The sequence below is a fragment of the Vidua macroura genome, chromosome 15 (assembly GCF_024509145.1).
Source record: "Vidua macroura isolate BioBank_ID:100142 chromosome 15, ASM2450914v1, whole genome shotgun sequence".
NCBI lineage: Eukaryota > Metazoa > Chordata > Aves > Passeriformes > Viduidae > Vidua > Vidua macroura.
Window position 1 is genome coordinate 18,027,437 of NC_071585.1, and position 16,708 is coordinate 18,044,144.

The following is a 16,708-nucleotide window of genomic DNA, read 5'->3' on the forward strand; positions in this document are numbered from 1 at the left end:
ATCGGGAGCGGGAGCGGGATTGGGAGCGGGAGCGGGACCGGGACCGGGATCGGGAGCGGGAGTGGGATCGGGAGCGGGATGGCGCAGGAATTGTTCCCTGGGAGGGCGGGCGGGCCCTGGCAGAGCTCACCCCGAGACGCTGCGGCCGCTGCAGCCCTGGCAGCGCCCCAGGCCGGGCCGGACGGGGCTGGGAGCACCTGGGACAGGGGGGGTGTCCCTGCCACGGCAGGGTGGCGCTGGGTGGGATTTAGGGTCCTTCCAACCCAAACCATCCCGGGACTCTGGGACACGCCCGGTGAACAAAGGAGGCCGTGGAGACCCAGCTCGGACTGCAGCCATTGTCCCAGGGGCTGCTGAGGGCACAGCCGGGACAAGCAGAACTGCACACGGCCAAGCCTTTCGCTGGGGAAGCTCCCGTTTATCAAGGACTCCTCCCTAAGCAAACAAACGAACGCACAGACTGTCACCAGATGACACAAGGAAAAACGACACACCACAGCTTTGGTCACGATGAAGAGATTAATTTATTTCCTCTGACTCCAATCTTTTATAGTTCTCCAAAGGCGCCAGTGGGTTGGAGGGTGAACGTGCCACCTCTCCAAGGACACTGGACAAACTACCTGTACATCAAATTTCTCCGCCTCTATGAAAGAATGCAAAACAATAGGTTATTTACAGAAAGTTGCGTGGGGAAGTTCTCTACAAGAACGTAAACTCAGAAGGCTTTAGAAAACTCTTGATAACCAGGGTGACAGACAGGCTGAGGCGGGCACTTGCCCCCAGGGCACCCAACGCCTGCTGGGGAGGGGCGGCAGGGCTGTCTCCCCTTGTCCTGCTCCCCCTCTGCTTCTCCTTGAGAGGCGAGGGCTTTTCCTGAGGCTGTTTTCCTGCCAGGCTGCATCAGCTGCTCCCCCGCCATGAGCAGGGGCAGCTTTGCTTGGAGTGGGAGGGATTGAACAGTTAAGTGGTTAACGGGGCTTTGAGGAAATTCCTAATCGGCCAGGAGAGCGGCAGATGTAGGAGGGCAAGGCTGGGGGGTTACCCTGTAGAATAACAACACCTAGAGACAAAGTAACCAGAAAAGGCAAGAAGGTAAAAAACAAAAAAAAAAAACAAAAACAAAACCAAAAAAAAAAAAAAAAAACCAAAAAAAAAACCAAACAAACAAAAAAACAAACCCAAAAAACAACAACAACAACAAAAAACACCAAAAAAAAAACCACAAAACCAACCCCCCCCCAAAAAAACCAAAAAACAAACAAAACAAAACAAAAAAACCCAGCCAATACAAACATATTTGAAACTAAACTTTTTTTTTTAACTTGGACACAGAGGGACTTCTGGCTGGAGAACTTCCCCGGGAGCAATCCTGCCCCTCTGTGAGGGAATGCCAGGGCAACTCCAGCTGAAACCTGCACACAAACAACACAAATATTTTAGATATTTGCAGTACGCCTCAACTTAGCAACTAGTGTTTAATAATTTTTTCACTTTCCCATTAAATGGCACATTCACTCCACAAGACTTGAACACTTTTTTGGTAGTTTTATTTATAGCCTGCAGCGTGTTCTGTAAAACACAGGAGTGGTCAGACAGACACACAACATGGGTATTTTCAAACATTTAAATAAACACAGTTTATTCCAAAGTAAGTCTACATACTACTCTTTCCATAAAAATATAAAAAATAGTTTAGTTACTGTATTTAACCTAAACCAAGATACTTGAAAATTCTTCCACAAATGATGCCCCCTCCCCAAAAGGGCACTCCAACAGTAAGAAATTCAGGAGACTGCATCCCCAAATAAAATACTAACAGCAACTGCTTCAATCCACCAGAAAACCAAACAATTCCCACTCTGCATCCAGCAATCCCTGTTCTGCAGCGTGTTGGGATCTGCTTTTCTGGGGTTTGCACTCACTTGCTTCCCCAGGCCATTCCCACAATCAGAGAATGCCTGGATTGCTGCAGACTGCCACTCAGCTTCTGGCAATCCTGTGTTTCACACATTCCTTGGGAAATGCTTGCCTCTGAGACCTTTCCTTCAAGGAGTCTCTTCTTTCCTGAGCATCCAGAGGAAACAGTGCCCAGTTCTGTCTGTTATTATTTCTCTGCTTTTGCTGACCACGTTACGGATGGGAATATTCTGATGGAGGTCTGCAGAACCCCCACTCCAGCCCTTGTCTCGCTGGGGTACACTGATTTTACAAAAAAAAAAGGCACAAAGATGAAACTCCTAAAGCAGCACCAGCCCCGATTCACTGGGCTGCTGCTCCCAACACCAACCCTGTGTCTCAGCAAACACCTCCAACAGCAGCCAAGGACACGGGGGAGGGAAGGGCCCAGAGCCTGTGGGCAGGACAAGCACGACACTGGTCAGGGACAAATCAACACAGCTCAGCTGGGTGGTGCAGTGAAGACTCGACCTGGAAGCATCAGAAGAAGCCACTGGAACACAAGCTCAGCAGCACAGAACCCGTCTGTCACCGGCGAGATGGGAGGCTCAGGTTCAACAATGCCACAGCTCCACAGCAGCACTGAAAAACTTCTGCTTTTAACAGTTTAGAGGATTTTTCTCAATGGAAGTGAAACTGTCATTATAACAGAGAAACAGCACATGATGCACAGCATAATCTGCAACAAAAAGCTTTTACTTTCCAGCATGTAAACATCCAGGTTACTGGACTTCAGCTCATATAAACAAATCTGATGATAGAACTTTTTTTTTTTTTTTTTTTTTAGGAACTAAAAAAGTAAAATCTTCCATAAAAGGATAAACCACAAAAATACTCTCTCAGTAAGTCTCACGTGCCATTTAATACCTTCCATGTCCTATGAACAACTACGCAGAACACTTAGAAATGTGAGCAGTAGAAATGCTGACCAGGGAGCGTTTGGCACTGTGTGCTCCAGCCCCTGGGAGGGCAGTGTCACTCACTCCCACCAGTCCTGCACCTCCCCAGCTATTTCTTCTTCTTCTTCTTTGGGGGCTCATCCTCAGAGCTGCTGTCTGTGCTGCTGCTGCTGCTGCTGCTGCTGGAGGAGCTGGAATCCGACTCGAAGTCGGAGGAGGAGGAAGAGCTGCTGGAGGAGGGGGAGGAGGAGGAGGAGGAGTTGCTGTCCTCACTGTCACTGTCTGAGGAGGAGGAGGAGGAGGAGGTAGAGGAGTCCTCGCTGTCGGAGGAGTCGCTGGCTGAGCTGTCACTGCTGCTGCTGCTGGAACTGGTCACACTCTTGGACCTGAGAGAGAACAAAGAGCTGAGCACAGCCCTGCCAGAGCCCATCACACACAGAGAGTTCCCTCTGCTCTGCCACCATAATCCAAAGATCAAGCATTTGCCTTGAAAAGCTCCACACCTCACCAGCAAAATTTCAGGCCTCACCATCTGAGATGAATCCCTGTGCCCTCCCCTCCCTTCTCCACTCCTGGATGAGTGGATTTTGGCTGTTTGGGCAATGGCAGAGTGGCCCCAGGACATGGCATAACCCAGCAGGACAGCAGAGAGGGGCAGGGAGGGAAAGCTGGCCAGGATCTCCTTCCTAGCCCTGAGCAGGGGCTTTGCTGGCCTGACTGCCCTGAACCAGCCAGGCCCAGCCCTGCCTCACCACTGCAACAGGGAAATTCTGCCACTGCAAGAGCCAGGGGAGGCTCCAGCAGTGATTTCACCAAGGTCAGAGCTGTTCCCAGCAAAAACTGTTCTTAGATTACTCCTGGCAAAAGAACCCAAAGTACCTGTCACTACAGGATGCCTGTGTTTTCCAGGTGGAGGAGAAGGGTGGAAGCAATCCAAGATTAAGACAGAATGATGAACACAGCAAAGAGGATTTGTGTATCCTCTGCATTTTTTTTTCATGTTCAGCCCTTCCTGATCTCAAGATCAATGTCTCTGATTTAGGGAGGTGATACAAATTCTAAGAAAGTACAATTCAATTCTCTCAGAGGTCTTTCCCTGAAGCACAAGACACTGATTCACTTCCCTTCCCACCAAAGTCAATCAAAGAGCATCCAAAAATGTAAATTATGATAATGCAGACTCTTGTTCCCATTAGAAAATTAATGCAGTGGTTTTTATCAGAAGGTTTGGTTCAATGTAACAGCTCAGGAAGTGCCTGTGTTAAGGTTATTGAAGAGTGTGAGGTTTTTTCATCATATCAGCCCTGTCAGCTGACAAATGTGGGTGTGGATTAAGCCACAAAGCACTGAAGTTTTTATTATACATCTGTAATCTGCTATCTCTGTGTGCAGACACAACAACTGTTCCCCCATAAGGGCAGCTTAAACACTGACTTTTCTGGGGGAAAAACCAACACTAAGATGACAAAAATACAAAATATGGGAGTAATAGTTTCAATCTGAGCAGTTCCATGAGATGGGCAGGAATGAGAGGATCCCCTGAGTAACTCTGAACTTGCTTTTCCTGATCACCTTTCACAGAATCCATAGCAGCAATCCATGGACATCCAGTGGTTAGGTTTATTCCAAAACTCCCTCCCAGAAACATCAGGATGCTGCACTTAAAGCTGCCTCTCCCAGAGGGAAGAGGCAGGAACTTGTTCTCAGGAGAGGCAACACGTGGGCTGCTGGTACTGACAGCAGGAGGATGGAGATGGGGCAGGTAAAACTCAAAATACAATTCAGGAGTGTGACAGTGCAGAGCCTGTAGCTGGTAATCTAAGATTGTGGGGCTTATCTCACCTCTGGGAAAACAGAGAATTTAAAAGTAGGTACCATTCATCCTCCTCAGGACAAGTTTCCAAGAGTTCATCTCTGGTTCTGTGCCCCTGTGGGGGCCAAGTGCAGTTGGAGCCCGGGCTGGCACCCCAGGCTGGCACCCCAGGCTGGCACCCTGCTCTGCTCTGACACCCAACCCACAAGTGTGGGCACAGCCACAGCTGGGGCCTGAGGAGAGCAGGGAATGGGCAGGGAGTGAGCAGGAATGGAGTGAGCAGGGAATTCAGGCATTCTGGGTGGGACACTGAGGCCAAGGAGCACCTGGAAGGTGGCTCTGTCACCTGAGGTCACAGGGCTCTGCAGCAGCTGCTCTGCCTCAGCCTGTTTTTCTGGTTAGGCTGAGCTCCCTCATTAGTGTTTATATCAAAACAAACACTCTGTGGAAAAGGTTCATGCTCCTCCTGCCAGAACCCAAATTTTAACAGCTTTATTTTAAATGTGGAACTTAGAAATATGCTGGATTCTCCACATTTAAGTCTTCCCATGTTATAATAAAAATCTAAATAACAAACTGACTGGAAAGGAATTTATATTGATGGATTATTCTGGGCTTGCACAGAAGCAGGAGAATAATTCAAATTTACAAGAGTTTTAAAACTTCAAGGAAAAAGTGTCCAAACCACCCCCTCCCCATGAACCCTTTTGCTCTGTCCATTTCTGCACTGGTTTGGAGCTCAAATACTCTGTAAATAATTATACCAGCAAAGGCTGCAGGGTCTGAGGAAGCTGAGGCAGGAAGAGGCCTGAGCTGCCCAGCTCAAAACCAGTTAATTCATGATCTCACCAGCCCTGAGTAACTCCAGCAATAAACTGGCACTTCTGGGAAAGCAGCCTTTGCTAGAACACACTGAGACAGCCCATTCCAATAAAGCACATTCCACAGGACAGCCTGGAATAAAGAACACTTTAAAGATCTGCTCTGCCTTATTTACTGCCTGCCACACACAGCAAAGGCCTGGCCTTTAAACACCTCCTGAAAACTGGGTTAGATCAGACTGAGAGACACACAAGTGACACTAAAGGGGAAGAGATGCTGGGCTGTTACTGCACAGACATTCCCTGGTGTAAAACTCCCATTCCAGGAGGGTTACAGCCACAGTTCTGGCTGTTCCTCCTTCCCATTTGCTAAGAAAGCAAATTCCCAAGTAAACATTAATGCAAGGTAAAGTACAAACAATTTCAAAAGAGTTCCTGGCTCCAAGCAGGACATGGAGAGGGCCAGGGTCATTTTCTGGATTTTGCTTTAGTTTGGGATCAAGGGGGTTTTGTTTGGTTTTGGGGATGGGTTTTTTTAAGATGTTTTATTTCATCCTTTAGACAAAGCTTGAGAGAAAGAGAATTGGCAGGAGAAGGGAATGAAGAGAGTAGAAGTCAGAGTAGGATGGGCAGGTGGAGCAATGAGAGACCAGACACCCCTGTGTCAGTCTTGTTTCAGAGACTCCTGGTGGACTCTGAGGCAGAAATGGGAAGCCTTTTATTCCTCCTGCAGGATCATGCAGGGGGAGGAAAATTGGCAGGGAGAAAAACAGAGAATAAAATTTTGAGAGATTTTGGACAGGGAGGAGTAGAAATTCTCCACATGCCTGTCAGACAAAAGCTGTAACAGCCTCAAAGCAGGAAAACCAAAACTTATTTAATAAAGCTACTTTTGCCACCCCCCTCCCAAAGTCCTGCTGGAACAGCCAGTGCAGGACCAGTCCCCACCAGTGCAGGACCAGTCCCCACCAGTGCAGGGCCCACTCCCCACCAGTGCAGGACCAGTCCCCACCAGTGCAGGGCCCACTCCCCACCAGTGCAGAACCAGTCCCCACCAGTGCAGAACCAGTCCCACCAGTGCAGGACCAGTCCCACCAGTGCAGGACCAGTCCCCACCAGTGCAGGGCCCACTCCCCACCAGTGCAGGACCAGTCCCCCCCAGTGCAGGACCAGTCCCCACCAGTGCAGGACCAGTCCCCACCAGTGCAGGGCCCACTCCCCACCAGTGCAGGGCCAGTCCCCACGTACCTTTTTTTCTTGGTCTTCTTTTCTGCAGCACTTTCTCCAGCGCTAATTAAGGGGGGAAAAATAATGGCTTTGATTAATGCAATAGGAAAATTAAATACATAGCAGCACACTGAGGCTGAGTTTAATATTCAAAGGGCACTGGGCAGCTCAGGCCTGTGCAAAGCAGAGAAAACCCACCTATGAGCCAGGATTCACCTCTAAAAATTCACCTCTAATTTTCTGTGCTGTTTATGCTCTGCTCTCCCCTTTGTCTCATTTTGTATGGACAGCAGCAGCTGGGGTGTGAAAGGCACAGGAGGAAAGGATACAAAGAAGTTGTAACTATATTTAGCAATAAGTGAATTGATTGAAATCAAGGGTAAAAGCTTGACTTAGCCTGTAGCTTTCACATTTCTTTCAAGTGCAAAAAGAAAGAGAAAAGTCCATTTATATTGATGTTTTCCAGCAGTGTGTTTGTCAGATTCCCAAGTGTTCATCCCCTCACACAGTTTTAGTGGTGCCACAGAGGAAAGTTCTTTGTGTGTCATCAAAAAAATGAGATTTCTCCAATTTTTAATTTTCACACACAAGGTATGAAAACATTATCAGCACACAAGAGTTCTCCACACTCCCCACGCTCTCCTGTGGCCAAGGGGAAGATTCACTGATACTCAGATTCCAACCCTTCCCATCCCTCTGCAGGGAACCAGGGGGTTCCCAGGTAAGAGGGGACCCCGTGAGAACAGAATTCAACCCCAAAGCACCTTTGAGGGGACAGGACCTTGCTCAGGGAGTGCCTCCCGCTCGTGTGTGAGGTGTGGGTTACTCAGGAGTTACTCCAGGAGCTCCTACTCTCAGGCCAGACTTGCTCTGGACATTCCCTCCATAATCTGAGCCATAAACCCAGCTCAGGGCTGGGCTCAGAGCTCCAGCATCTCCAGGAATGAGCATTCCCTCAGCTCCCTGCCCTGCTCTAGGCTGAATCAGAATCGTGGGGCCAACACGAGGCAAGCACGGGGAGCCTGGAACATCTGGGAAAGGAGATCATGCTGGAAAAGCCTGGATGAGGTTGTCAGAGGTAAATATTGACCTTTTTAGGCTGGGTTTGCCTTCTGGTTAATGATTCCTGCGTGGCTCTTTAATGGTGGTGACACAGGCTGTCCAAAGCAGACCTGTGGGAGACCCAACTTCTCCAAAGGCAAGGAGAACCTCCCAAAGCAAGTGACACAAAAAGCACAAGTGTGACTCAGGAATTTATTTTTCCACAAAAAAAAAAAAGCTTCACCCTTGGAAGTGTAGCCCTGGCAGCTGAGGAACAGGATCCCTCCTGGCACAGCTGAGGAGCTCAGGATGACAGAACCCCTGGGAATGCAGCCCCACTGCCCAGATTAACCACTGCTCCCACCTGGGGGTCACTCAGGCTCCCTTTCACAAGAGGATTTTTCCCAGCACATGCCTCTCACTGTTAGAGCCCCAAAGCTCCTTTTGTGCCAGGCTGGCCAGTCCTGTAACTCTCAGACAAAATGACCCCACACTCAGATTCAAGCCCAAGGACAGGACAAGGAATTTCACCCTCAATTCACCATCCTCCAGTGGTAATCTGCAGAATCCACCAGAAAAGGGGCAAAAAGCAACAAGGAAATAATCTGAGCCTTGAACTTAAACTTAGCCTAAAAATCTCGAGTCTCTGAAGAGACTTGGCCTCCAAATGGAGCCAAGTGTCAGAGTCACAGAATCCCAGAATAATGAGGTTGGAAGAGACCTCTAAGGTCATCAAGTCCAACCTATGCCTTAACACCTCAACCAGACTATAGCACCAAGTGCCATGTCCAGTCTTTTTTTAAGCACTGCTGATCTATCTACAGCACTGGGTGACTCTAATTAATTACTCTAATTACTTCCCAGTTACTCAGTGGATCAGAATTCATTTCAAAATCAATCCTCCCAAGCTAATGAGTCTCCAGTGCAGGCAGGGTTGCAGCTGTGACTCAGAGCTGCCAGCCTTCCCTGTGCCACCAGCAGGAACAGGGAATGCTGTCCCCACCTCCCATCCTGCCAGGGGGATGAGGGCAAGGGCAGTGCCTGAGGACACGTGGCCAAAGCCTCAGGAATTCCAGGTGCAAGGAGTGGCACTGGGAGTGCCCCTGTCCCTCTGCAGCTCCCAAAACCAAACTGGAGTGGCAGCAAGGACCCTGACACATGGAGCTGCATGGAGAACTGAGGTGCTGCATTAGTTTTGCTTGTTAAAACAATTATTAACCTGGGGGGAAGAACTGAAGTACTCCCAGGGCAAAGGGGAAAGGAAATCAGGTGCCACAGGCAGAGCCCTGTTTAGGTTTCTCTGCTCCTTCCACCTTCTGGGCTGTCACAAGAGGAAGTAATTGTGCAATTCAGTGAGCTGTTTTCACTTCATGCTTGGGTAAAAGCTGATAATCCAACTCTCCTTCACCTGTCTGAGCCCTGCAGCTCCCAGGGAGCAGCAGGAGCAGGGCTGGGCCAGGTTTAACTGCAGCTCTGAGCAGCAGATCTGGACACAGGGCAAGAATTGCTGCCTTGCTAGAAATAAATCTGCAGCTTTCACTGCCTGCACAGCACAGAAACATGAAATCAAACAACCAAGGAATTCAGGAAACTGCTCCACTACCAAAAAGGCTCCAACTGATTTAACTTTGGCTCAGTGCATGGCTTTTGTTTCAGACAGGCCAAAACAGTTTTAAAGGTATTTCAGATGGGCTGATGAAATTAAAATGCTGATTTTAATTCTCTGGGACCTGAGTGTACATACTTCACCTAACACACGAATCAGCTCTAACATTAAATCAAGCACACATTCCACAGTCTGGAGGAAAAGATCACAGAAAATGGTCTGGGACAACATCTTTTATTTCAATCACAAACCAGACATTTCATCTTGCCAGCCTTACCTCTGCTGCAGCAGGAGTTGCTTTTCTTTCTCCTTAAGGATTTTGGCCAGCTGAGCTGTCCTGGAAGGCCTGTGCAGGTATTTTCTCTTCCCTTTACATTCGTATGTCCAGTGGCCAAACTCTAAACACTTCTGACACCTCACATGCTGCTTGTTTGCCTCCCTAGAAAAATGCACAATTGCTTAAGTAACTCATTCCAGGTCTGTTCTACCCAGTGAAAAAATATTTAGTTTTTTATCATGCAGCTTTAATCAAGTTATGATTAAACCAGATGTTCACAGGTGCTTCAGGTTTTCTTTTGAATCAGGACATGGGCAGTAACACCAAGCAGACACAGAATTCAGGCAGACAGATCTTCATTTATTAAAACACTTGCACATAGGAACAATCACACTGCCCAGTTTGCTGCTATCCAACAGCTGCAGGTGCTTCTGGCTTCAGAGAAACACTGAAATTCTGGTTTAGAACAAAGAGCAGCAGCTTCATTTCCAGTTCCTGAAATTTAACACCAAACTGCCCAGCTCTCAGAGCCCAGGGCTCTCTGAGAGGCTCCCAGGAAATCCAAATGAGCTCCACCCAGGAGCTGGTAAAGCCTGGCACAAGATTTATCTCTGGGACAAGCAGACTCCTGCTCATTCTGTGCAGAGTGACTCCAGGCACTCCTCCCTGGCTGTCCCATCCCCAAACACCTGCAGCAGCAGGGACATTTCACACTCCAGTCCAGTTCTCACTCTGCTGCAATCCCATGGGCATTTCTAGAAGTCACGGAAGGGAAAACACTCCTGTTTTCATGCTGGAGCTCTTAAGCTGCTCTTCTGAAGCTCTGCAAAGCTGTTTTGCCTCCTCTCCCAGCTGCTCTCCTCCTTTACAAAGAAGGGAACTCACCCAGCCCAGGAGCTGCCCAAGGTCACAGCCAAAATTAGTCCTGAGCTCAGGGCTGTGCCACTTCAGCTCCCTGCCACTGCTGTCTCTTCCTGCCACCTTCAGTTTTTGTTCCAAGCACCAAAACATGAATTTTTCAAGGCCAGCCCATCTAAACTCTCTGAAATTGCAGCCTGGCTGATCTAGAAGCTCCCAGACTCATGTGTGAGATGAAGTGACAGATGAGCAGGGAGCATTCCCCCTCTCCCAGCCAGGCTGTGAACTGCTTCTCCCTCAGCTTCAGCCAGCACTCTCTGTGCCAGCTCCTACAGGGAGCTGAACACTCAGCCCTTTTTCAGTGCAGAGCATTTGGCTTCATCCTCAGGCCTTAGAAATGCCCACCTTTAAAAATGCCCACCTTTAAAAATGCCCACCTTTAAAAATGCCCACCTTTAAAAATGCCCACCTTTAAAAATGCCCACCCTTAAAAATGCTCACCCTTAAAAATGCCCACCTTTAAAAATGCTCACCTTTAAAAATGCTCACCCTTAAAAATGCCCACCCTTAAAAATGCCCACCTTTAGAAATGCTCACCTTTAAAAATGCCCACCCTTAAAAATGCCCACCCTTAAAAATGCTCACCCTTAAAAATGCCCACCTTTAAAAATGCTCACCTTTAAAAATGCTCACCCTTAAAAATGCCCACCCTTAAAAATGCCCACCTTTAAAAATGCCCACCTTTAAAAATGCCCACCCTTAAAAATGCTCACCTTTAGAAATGCCTACCTTTAGAAATGCCCACCTTTAAAAATGCCCACCCTTAAAAATGCCCACCCTTAAAAATGCCCACCTTTAGAAATGCCCACCTTTAAAAATGCCCACCTTTAAAAATGCCCACCCTTAGAAATGCCCACCCTTAAAAATGCCCACCTTTAGAAATGCCCACCTTTAAAAATGCCCACCTTTAAAAATGCCCACCCTTAAAAATGCCCACCTTTAGAAATGCCCACCTTTAAAAATGCCCACCTTTAAAAATGCCCACCCTTAAAAATGCCCACCCTTAAAAATGCCCACCCTGACCCTAAAGCAGCAGGAAAATCTGAAGTCCCAGGCTGCAGAGCACAATGAACCTGGCCCGGGGATGAGCTGCAGCTCGGGGGGCTTTGCTTTGCCTCTGCCTCGGCAGGTACAGCCAGCAGGCTGAGGGCTCCCCCTCCTCTTCCTCAACACAACCCCACCCCCGTGCTTGTCCCTCAGCCCCTCCCCGAGCTGTGCCCACAGCAACAGCCCCACAACTGCGGGCTGCAGAATGCCCACCCCACACACGGCTGCACGGGACGTAACGGGTCAGGAGGAAGCCCTAAAGCCAAGAAAATTCACAATTCCAGCCCTGCACAGCAGCACTAACGGGTCTGGCACTGATGAAGAGCACAGAGCTGAGGGAAACTCAGAGCAGGGATCAGCGACCCCAGGCCTGGAGCAGAGGCACAGCTCAGCACACACCCGGCAAGCACAAAGACATCCAAGCTAAACGCGAGTCCTCGACCCCAATGAAACAGCAACTCAAAGGAACAAGTGTTCCGGGAGCACTTTGAATGGCCCAAGTTACTTTCCCCTCGAAAATAGAAAAGAAATTATTCCTAAGTCACAAAGAAGTTGACCACATCCTGCACACTGTGATTGGGCAAAAACCCCACGGCCCAAAAACTGAAACAAGAGAAATAAATTAATTTAAGGAAAAAAACCAGCACCAAACCAACAAAGAGCAGAAAAACCAACGTCAGCACCCCACGGGTGAGCGGGACACACATCTGCTGCACAAAAAAAAAACCCAAAAAAGTGGTTTCCTCGTTCCAGAGCTCTGCAATCAGATCCCTTCGGTGCTGAGGGAGTTCCTGGATTGCAACACCCCCGGCGGAGCGAGAGCCGCTCGCTTGGCGTTTCCTTGCCTTCGGACAGCTCCGCAAACTCACCGCAACAAAACGAACCTGAAGGTGATTGTTTCGTGTTTGAACTGGGGCAGGGAAATGACCCCGAGCGCTCCCCCCGGGCCCCGAGCGCTCCCCCCGAGCCCCGAGCGCTCCCCCCGAGCCCCGAGAGCTCCCCCCGGGCTCCGAGCGCTCCTCCCGAGCCCCGAGCGCTCCCCCCGAGCCCCGAGCGCTCCCCCCCGGGCTCCGAGCGCTCCTCCCGAGCCCCGAGCGCTCCCCCCGAGCCCCGAGCGCTCCCCCCGAGCCCCGAGCGCTCCTCCCGAGCCCCGAGCGCTCCCCCCGGGCTCCGAGCGCTCCCCCCGAGCCCCGAGCCCCGAGCGCTCCCCCCGAGCCCCGAGAGCTCCCCCCGGGCTCCGAGCGCTCCCCCCGGGCTCCGAGCCCCGAGCGCTCCCCCCCGAGCCCCGAGCGCTCCCCCCGAGCCCCGAGCGCTCCCCACGAGCCCCGAGCGCTCCCCCCGGGCTCCGAGCGCTCCCCACGAGCCCCGAGCGCTCCCCCCGGGCTCCGAGCGCTCCCCCCGAGCCCCGAGCGCTCCTCCCGAGCCCCGAGCGCTCCCCCCCGAGCCCCGAGCGCTCCCCCCGGGCTCCGAGCGCTCCCCCCGAGCCCCGAGAGCTCCTCCCGAGCCCCGAGCGCTCCTCCCGAGCCCCGAGCGCTCCCCCCGGGCCCCGAGAGCTCCTCCCGAGCCCCGAGCGCTCCTCCCGAGCCCCGAGCGCTCCCCCCGAGCCCCGAGCGCTCCTCCCGAGCCCCGAGCGCTCCCCCCGAGCCCCGAGCGCTCCCCCCGGGCTCCGAGCGCTCCCCCCCGAGCCCCGAGAGCTCCTCCCGAGCCCCGAGCGCTCCTCCCGAGCCCCGAGCGCTCCCCCCGGGCCCCGAGAGCTCCTCCCGAGCCCCGAGCGCTCCCCCCGAGCCCCGAGCGCTCCTCCCGAGCCCCGAGCGCTCCCCCCGAGCCCCGAGCGCTCCCCACGAGCCCCGAGCGCTCCTCCCGAGCCCCGAGCGCTCCCCCCGGGCTCCGAGCGCTCCCCACGAGCCCCGAGCGCTCCTCCCGAGCCCCGAGCGCTCCTCCCGAGCCCCGAGCGCTCCCCCCGAGCCCCGAGCGCTCCTCCCGAGCCCCGAGCGCTCCCCCCGAGCGCCGCTCCCGCTCCCAACGCTCCCCACGGCAGCAGCCAAGGCCAACAACTCCCTCAGCCTCTGCACCGCGGGACGCCCTGAGCGGAAAGGACCCACCGCGACCCCCGAGTCCGAGCCCCGGCCGTGCACGGACACCCGAGGCCGCCGTCGTTCCGCCCCAGCCGCGTTTCGGGGCGGTTTCCCCTCAGTCGAGCTGCGCCCCCTCCCGGGACACAGCGCGGAGGCCGCAGAGCGCCGGGAAAACGCCGAGCACCGCGGCCCCAGCAGTGCCCGCCGCTCCTCAGCCCGAGCCCGCCCCGCGCGGCCCCCCCGGTCCCACTCACGCCTGTCTGCGGGCAATCAGCCGGTGCATGGGCGTCGCCATCTTAACGCCCGCGCCGGAAGTGAGGCTGCCCCGGGGAACGGCGGGACTAGTGGCGGCCGCGGGGCATGCCGGGACATGCGGCCCTGCGGGCAGGGTGCGGCCGCCATAGAGAGAGTCCTCCGTGGTCATAGCGAGTTAGACCTCCAGGGTCATAGAGAGCGAGTCCTCCTGGACCATAGAGAAATAGTCCTCCGGCGGCCAGAGCGGCAGCGCCCGCGGGCCGGCACTCTCTATCGCCCCTGCCGCTCCCGCCATGTCATTGCAGCGCCCGGGCCCGGGCCCTTTTCGTGTCCCTGTCCCTGTCCTATCCCTGTCCCTGTCCTATCCCTGTCCCTGCCCTATCCTATCAGTGTTCCTGTCCCTGTCCCTTTTCATGTCCCTGTCCCTGTCCTATCCCTGTTCTGTCCCGGTCCCTTTTCATGTCCCTGTCCCAGTTCCTGTCCCTGTCCTATCCCTGTTCCTGTTCCTGTCCCTTTTCATGTCCCTGTCCTATCCCTGTTCCTGTCCCTTTTCGTGTCCTGGTCCCTGTCCTGTCCCTATCCCTGTTCCTGTCCCTGTCCCAGTTCCTGTCCCTATCCCTGTTCCTGTTCCTGTCCCTTTTCATGTCCCTGTCCCTATCCCTGTTCCTGTCCCTGTCCCTGTCCTGTCCCTGTTCCTGTCCCTATCCCTGTTCCTGTCCCTGTTCCTGTTCCTGTTCCTGTCCCTGTTTTGGATACTTTGCTGTTTGTTCGGTGGGCAGTCATCCAGCTCTGATGGTTTAATTTGGAAACCCGTGATATCCAATTCTCTTTCAGGTTTGATGGAAAGCTATGAAACCAGAAGAAAAGGAAGTTTGTCATTTTAATATTTGTTTCCCTGCAAATTGCTGATCTAACGGAACTGGGTGACGTTGGCAGCACGGGGAGGTGGGATTTTGGAGAGCTGGGTTTTCTGTGGTGTGATTTATGCCAGAGCTTGGGGCAGCCTGCCTGCAGATCCCTGAGCAGAGGGGATCACAAAGCCCTTTCCTATTTGAATATCCCAGAATAGCCCGGTGAGCCTTCGGTCGGGTGACGTGTGAGGGCTATTTACAGCAGCCCGAGGAAGCGCCTGTGACAGAGAGCAGCCAGGGATTATTTTAAGCCCGCATTCGTGGTCGTGTTTGGCTGGCATTAATGAATTCCAAGACTGGACTGGAATTGCAGTGAACTGTAAACTGAGGCTGGAGCTTCTGGGAGGACTCTGGGACGCAGCGTGCTGGTGGATTTCAGTGAAATCATAGATCTGTTTCTTCTGCAGATCACAGGAAAAGGAGGGTGCTGGGTGTGCCAGGCAAGGATTTATCTGTGGGTAAGTTTTAGGCAAGTCTGGGGGCGGCAGACTGGGGTCAGGAGTGCCCACGGCCCAGAGTGAGCCAAGCCCTGAATGAAGCCCAGGGCGGCTGCTCCGAGGAACGCAGAGTGTGACCAGGACTGGCTGCTGGGGCTGGCAGGGCCCCTCTCCCCCACCTCCCTCCCGTGCCCCGGGCAGCAGCCCTGGCAGATCCCAGGGTCATGTGCCAGCCCGGGGTCACTCCGGGGCGCTGCCATCCCCTCTGCCACCCGGCTCTGCTCCCTGGCTCCCTCTGGAAAAGCCAAGTGAAAAACCTAAAAGGAAGCTGGGCTGCACAACATTCCCCACGTGAGACAGCAGCCAGGGCTGTTCCTTGGCACCTCGTGCTGCACTCAGGGGATGCCTTCAGAGGCTGCCTGGGGCAGAGAGTCACAGCAATAAAGTTGGGATTTATGGAAAGGCCTTCACAGGACACACCCTGGGCAGTGCAAGAGCCCGGCCGTGGCTCCACCCCACATGGGCTCCTGCTCACCAGTTTTGACACTTTTATAAGTTTGGGTCCATTTCCCTGTTGGGGTTCAGTGTCCAATTCCAGCTCCAGGTGCTGCAGTCCCATCCTCCCAGGTTGCTCTCCTCCATTCCCTGCTGTTTGCACTTTTTGGGGCTGAAGCTGCAGCGGTGTCCTTGGTTCTGGGCTGGAAAAGGATTGTTGTGTGTGCCTGAGCTGTGAGGAGAGCTGCTGGCACTTGACATGAAGTTCAGAATTATAAATGCAGTGCAGAGTGTGGAAAACATGAAAGCTCAAACTGAAGGCATCACAAGGACGCCCAAGGTCAAACACTTCATTAATATCATGTCATTAGCACCGTGATGCAATTCCCGAGGCAATCCCCAGCCCAGAGCAGAATGGCTGAGGCAGGCAGTGGCCCTGGGGCAGGAGTCCCTCCTGCCTGCACTGCCGAGTGTCTCTGGGTGTGTGTTCTGTGCCACTGAAACAAGGAGCAGCCCTGTAAGTGCAGCGCCGGGCCCTTGGTAGCGCAGTTTGTGACACAAGCGGTTTTTGGCGTGTTTCACCATGGAATTAAAAGTATTCCTAAACATTCGGTTTCCTGAAACTCGTACGTATCAAGGTTAGGTTTGTGTTAGGATGAATCCACCACTCCCTCGTGCTTTCATCCCAAAATGCTTCCCTTGGCAGAACCTTTCACACCGCCCAGGGGAGCAGCTCCACTGTCCACTGCCCCCTCCACTGCTGGGACCATGGAATGTCCCAGGAACTTCTAGGGATGTTTTTTTTGTTTTTTTGTTTTTTTAAATTGTTTAGCTCTTTAGGGATTCCTAATCCTTCAAAGGACTTTTCTCCCACAGGCCCACAGAGCACTTGGTGGTCAAACACTGCCCTGCAAAACACAATGTATTGTG

General features: G+C 52.6%; 2 protein-coding genes across 2 annotated transcripts in view; one reads left to right on the plus strand and one right to left on the minus strand.

Moving 5' to 3' along the window:
* FABP6 (fatty acid binding protein 6) overlaps positions 1–16,708 on the plus strand; it is a 103,526-nt gene that overhangs the window by 84,741 nt on the left and 2,077 nt on the right. The gene's annotated exons all lie outside the window — the stretch shown is intronic.
* Positions 1,526–14,238, minus strand: ZCCHC10 (zinc finger CCHC-type containing 10). Its single transcript, XM_053991044.1, has 4 exons — positions 13,935–14,238; positions 9,641–9,802; positions 6,738–6,779; positions 1,526–3,241 (listed from the first exon to the last, which is right to left on the minus strand). The coding sequence occupies exons 1-4, from the start codon at positions 14,102–14,104 to the stop codon at positions 2,965–2,967; spliced, it is 651 nt and encodes a 216-aa protein (XP_053847019.1). The 5' UTR covers positions 14,105–14,238; the 3' UTR covers positions 1,526–2,964.